General features: G+C 45.2%; 1 protein-coding gene and 1 pseudogene across 5 annotated transcripts; both read left to right on the forward strand.

The window, feature by feature from the left end:
- The first annotated feature begins 200 nt into the window (after positions 1–200).
- On the forward strand, positions 201–762 carry LOC119338651 (annotated as a pseudogene).
- Positions 377–4,805, forward strand: LOC119336458 (bidirectional sugar transporter SWEET6b-like). 5 transcript variants are annotated; one of them, XM_037608493.1, is made up of 10 exons: positions 377–514; positions 604–772; positions 1,092–1,177; positions 1,273–2,227; positions 2,362–2,467; positions 2,560–3,043; positions 3,142–3,358; positions 3,486–3,647; positions 4,198–4,317; positions 4,431–4,805. In XM_037608493.1, the coding sequence occupies exons 6-10, from the start codon at positions 2,964–2,966 to the stop codon at positions 4,590–4,592; spliced, it is 741 nt and encodes a 246-aa protein (XP_037464390.1). In that variant the 5' UTR covers positions 377–514; positions 604–772; positions 1,092–1,177; positions 1,273–2,227; positions 2,362–2,467; positions 2,560–2,963; the 3' UTR covers positions 4,593–4,805. The 5 variants fall into 5 exon arrangements, with proteins under 5 accessions (XP_037464390.1, XP_037464393.1, XP_037464391.1 ...); XM_037608496.1 differs by having other exon boundaries at positions 2,584–3,043; XM_037608494.1 differs by having other exon boundaries at positions 2,172–2,227.
- Positions 4,806–5,659: the final 854 nt, after the last annotated feature.

Here is a 5,659-nt window from a genome sequence, read left to right on the forward strand (position 1 = left end):
ATTTTGCCGTCCAGCTTTTTTGGGCCGGATTATCTAAAAAAAAACTTTCTTGGGCCGGATCTAGTTGGAGAAGCCCGGCCGTATATCTGAGTAGAGCTCTTTCTCAAAAGTTACTCAAAAAAAAAGTTACTCAAAAAAAGCTCTTTGTCAAAAGAAAAAAAAATCCGAGTAGAGCCGACAGCAGAGCCGTATAGGGGAGCAGTGGCCTGTACATGCGGAGCTACCGAGAGCCAGAAGCCGAAAGCAAGTGAGCTGGGCGCAGGGGGACGGACGCGACGATGGTGGTGGTGGCGACCGCGAGCCCCGGCGGGCCCGAGGCGCTGCAGGTGTGCGAGGTCGAGGACCTCCCGGCGCCGGGGGAGGGCGAGGTGCTTGTCGGGGTGGCCGCCGCCGGCGTCAATCGCGGCGACACGGTCCAGTGGCAGGGCCGGTACCCGCCGCCTCGCCCGACCCGGGGCTCGAGTGCTCCGGCACCATCGTCGCTCTCGGGGCCGCGCTGGGCCGTCGGTACCAGGTGCCCAGCGTGCCCCCATGGTGAATTTGGTTATGGCTGCTGCTGCTCTGAACCTCATTATTTTTTTTGCATATGCTGTTGCGTTGCAGGTGTGCGCGCTGCTTACCGGCGGCGGGTATGCGGAGAAGGTGGTGGTTCCGGCAGGGCAGCTGCTCCCGGTGACGGAGGGGGCGTCGCTGACTGACAGCCCGAGGTGGCCTCCACCGTCTGGTCCACCATTTTCATGCCAGTCACCTCTCCCTCGGTGAATCCTTCCTTGTAAGAAAATCTCTCTTGCTAATTTGTTCTGCATGTGATGATTGCAAACGGCTAGCAATTCACCGCACTTGCTTCTTCCTTGGACTGGGACTGACTGGCTGTAAATCTCTTACACTGAGCACCTGATGAGTTGGAATGTCAAATCTCTTTTGTTAGAGCAACATGCCTCGACTAACTGAGAAATAGCCAAGTAAATTGTGCTTACTCAAATGGAGTGCGAACTAGGTTACCACAGCTACTCATATGCAAAATGAGGTGAAACGTCCTGGACTCCTGGCTGTATTTATTCCTGATGATTGGGTATCTCCAATGTATGCAGATCCATGGTGGATCAAGTGGAATCGGTACATTCACTATACAGAATTCAAAGCACCTTGGAAATGTACACACGAGACATTATTCTTTGTAAGTAACAGCAGCAGCAAAAATTTGCTAGTTCTAAATTTGAAGCTTGCAAGTGTACACATTCAAATACACCGATTGATGTGTTAACGTTGCAGAGACAACATCTCTACTGCTCTAGGAGGCACTTTTGACTGTCTGCATCACCTTTAGGAATTGCAGCTGGGCTGCAGAAGAGCTAAATAACAAACCACGAACTCCATATATCTATTGTGAAGATAAGTATTATAAGCAGAGACAATTTTTGACATTTTACATTCATACATCAACACAAATTGATGTATGCTATCGCTGTTATGTAGCCATGGCCATCATACAAAACTACGATGCATAAAAAAATGAGGTTCGTCATTTATATTCCAAGATAAGAGAATAAAAAGACCAATTTACACAAAAGTTCACTGGGATGAATTTATAAAATTAGCTGGGAATTACTACAGTTTGTCTACAATTTATAAAACTGTACTGCTAAGTTTCATTTTGTTCCAAACAGTGTGCCAATTCACATGGACCAAGCTTATATGTGGTACTTCTAACCCACAAACTAAACAGATTTCTTAGTTCAGATCATACTTCTATGTAGGAAAAGGCTAGCGCGGCTCTTAAGAACCCTAACCAATGCCGCTTTGGTTTTACAACTTTCATTGCTTCTAACATCCAAATCAAACTGTTGTTACACACATGTTTGCTGTATAGATGCACTAAAAAAATCCTGCATTTACTTTCTCGTAGAATTGCATTTTTCTGGTTGTAAAAATAGGATGAGCAGCAACTTTCTTGTCAACATGATGGCCTCCTGAAAATAATTGAGACCCTTCCATCACTTATTTATGAACTACTTTTCAGTGTCTTCTATCGATGATAAGTGAGCTACTTTTTCCTTAGAGATCGCCTTCCCATTGGCACTAACTTGTATAGCACACAGTTTCCCTTCCCAATGCACTCGTAATGCATAGATAGTCCCTCCTAATCATTTTGTGTTCGTTTTTTTGTCAAGATTCAGATCGAATTTCCGACATCAGAGACACGTATGCTGTTAATCAGGTGCTGAAGGTAAGATCAGGACACAAAAAACATATGGGATTTAATAATTAGCAGTTTATGTGCGAAAATACTTATTTTCCAGGAATCTAGCTTCATGTAAGCATGCAAAGTTGATTTTTATCATCCAATTTGAACAATTGCAGAAAAAATCAATCCTCTCCACTTGAAGGTAGGTGATGCACACAGATTTCTTCTTACCTTGCAAGCACCGTTGGATGAAGAGAGTAGGCATGATCATGGACAAACGCAGTGAGTGCTCAACCCATCTGTACATACGCTGCACTTTATGCCCCCGTGCCGCTGCCATCCTTGTCATGCCTCTCCTTGATCTGGCTCCCCAGTGCCGTCTTGCCTCGATCTTGCAGGAGAGGAGGACATTGTTTATTTGCGTAGGGCTGTCGGGGGATAATTCGATCGAGTAGGAGTTGTTACGTGGAAGAGGAGCTAGCAGCTGGGCGATCGTTTGGCTAGGTGACGAGGAAGAAATTGATACGGCCGGCCGTTGTACGGGAGCACGGCCAGAGATGGAGTTCGATACGGTCTGCACCCAAATCAGAAGGTTTGGCCACCCTTAACAATATCCTCATCGGATATAACTTGGGGAAGGCGAAGGCGTACCCCCTACTATATAAGCTCAGCCACCCACGCCCCAAACAAATCACAACCAACCTTCCTCAAGTCGTTTGTTCCCCCGAGCAATCGAGTTGTGTTCCCGGCGATCGATCGATCCATCTTGCTGAGCATCATGGTTTCCGCCGACGTGGCCCGCAACATCGTCGGCATCATTGGCAATGTCATCTCCTTTGGACTCTTCCTCTCCCCTGTGTAAGCCCTTTCCTCCTCCTCTCGGCTATGTATTCATGGATAGAAGGTGGTTGCTAGGGCATGAATCTGACGCTCGTTTTCTGCTTGTGCATACGCAGGCCGACGTTCTGGCGTATCTGCAAGGCCAAGAACGTGGAGGAGTTCAAGCCGGACCCCTACCTGGCGACGCTCATGAACTGCCTGCTCTGGTTCTTCTACGGGCTCCCTATCGTCCACCCCAACAGCACCCTCGTCCTCACCATCAACGGCATCGGCCTCGTCATCGAGGGCGCCTACATCATCATCTTCATCATCTACGCGGCCAAGAACACAAGGGTACGTACGTGCAACCCTCCTAGTGCCCCCTCATCCGGCCTACTGTCTCTTTTCGCCATTAGTTTCTGTACAGAAGATCCTCCTGCATGCCCCTAACCCATGCCATCCGCCTGTGCTTTGCGTGCAGTGGAAGATGCTCGGCGTGCTCGCCATCCAGGCGGCGTTCATGGCTGCTGTGGTGGCCGGTGTGCTCGTCGGCGCCCACACCCATGAGAAGCGCTCCATGATCGTAGGCATCCTTTGCGTCATCTTCGGCTCCATCATGTACGCCTCCCCGCTCACCATCATGGTACGTACCCCACCCCAACTTATGGATCGTCGACCCGTGATCTTTGATAACTGCTTTAACTTGTGAGTTCAGGTGGCTAATTAATCTGCGTTGTGCATGTATGTTGTTGTAATGATACGTTGTCTAGAAAAATACCTGCCTATAATTTATTTTTAAAGTTCTAGTAGATGCTTTTGACAGACCTCAATTTGTTAAGTAGTACACCTTGTTTGTTGTTGATTCTGCTTGAAAAACTATGTCCATCTAAAAGATGCACTCACCTTTCATGTTTTAACGTTCGTGCCAAAACCCTGTTAAAAAAAGTCCGAATTGAGTTATTCACCTCTCACGCACCCAAGTTCTTCTACAATATGCTACATCATATATTTTTAATCAAAAAGGCCTACGGTTTATTTCTATCTCAAAGGTAAACTTCCTTTACAGGGCGAATTACTAGCTCAGGCTAATTGTTAATGACGGATGCTTTTACCAACTAACGAGTGTACTAAATGCTAATATAACTAAAAAAAAATTGAGATGAAAGTAGTAATATTGTACTGCTTATTTGCAGGGTAAAGTGATCAGGACCAAGAGTGTGGAGTACATGCCATTCTTCCTGTCACTGGTAAACTTCCTCAACGGTCTCTGCTGGACGGGCTATGCGCTAATCAAGTTTGACATCTACATCACGGTATGTACATACACATTGGATAAAAAAAAGTCACAAACCCATCCAGACTTACAATCAAGAATTCCTCAGCGCGGTTCGATCTAATTGTTATGTCCTCTTTAAATTCTGTGCAGATCCCCAATGCCCTCGGTACAATCTTCGGCCTCATCCAGCTGATCCTTTACGGGTACTACTACAGATCTACCCCCAAGAAGGGCAAGAATGTCGAGCTGCCCACCGTCCTCACCAAAAACGCCGTTACCAGCGGCAACATCTCCGTCACCATAGAGAAATAAGCTTTGCTTCGTTTTTAGCCCTAAAGATTTTGAGTAGTTAATACCAGATGATACTTCAACAGGTCTGATGTTAATTAGTTGTACTTTTTGTTAGCTAGTAGAGTCTGAGATTGCCTTTAATTTTGTGAACCGTTGTCGTCTGTCCGAGACTACAGTGCAAATTGCAAGTGTATATAAATACCAATGCAGCTGAGTTATCCCAGAGATATATTATGAAAACCACATATGCTTGCCTGTTTTCAATCTGCTCTTACGTGATGATACAATTGATTTGTTAATTACAGTGTGTGGTGGCTTTGTTAAATTATTTTATTCAATATCCACGATGTGTTTGTATTATGTTTCGGGCAAGGTCCTCTTTTGTTTTCTGCACAAAAACACCCAAAGGGCATCTTATTGGTGATGCAACTTGAACCTGGTGTCAGCGTAAACGAGACACAGACTTAACCTCTAATTACCGGTTCAGTTGGATGGCTCCTGCTCTTTTCCCGTGCAGCTTTGCTAAGTCTCAGTCGACTTAGACTTCGTTATGTCTCAGTCGACTTTATATTCTATTGATCTTGCATTGAGATTCGTACAAAAAATCATCTTCAATTTTTCCTTTTTCTTTCTATATACTATATCACTTGACTGAGACTTGGTTAAGTCTCAGTCGACTGAGACCTAGACACACCCTTTCCCGTGAGGCTGCCTTGTTACCACATCGACCTCTTTTTTGCGGGAAGTATGATGCTTTGGGTCCATGCTAGAAATATTTTTCTGAATCTTGTAACATGTTAATTGTTTGTCATATATATTTCATTAGTGTGTTTGATTGATTGCATGGTGTCTACTCCCTCCGTTCCTAAATACTTGTCTTTCTAGAGATTTCAACAAGTGACTACATACGGTGCAAAATGAGTGAATCTACACTTTAAAATATGTCTACATACATCCATATGTTGAGTCCATTTGAAATGCCTAGAAAGACAAGTATTTGGGAACGGAGGGAGTACTATATAGACACACACTTTTTCGTCAAGGAAAATGAGTTGAGTATAGGAAGAGCTATGCTCAAATTAGATAGC

Source organism: Triticum dicoccoides, chromosome 7B, assembly GCF_002162155.2.
Source record: "Triticum dicoccoides isolate Atlit2015 ecotype Zavitan chromosome 7B, WEW_v2.0, whole genome shotgun sequence".
NCBI classification, from domain to species: domain Eukaryota; kingdom Viridiplantae; phylum Streptophyta; class Magnoliopsida; order Poales; family Poaceae; genus Triticum; species Triticum dicoccoides.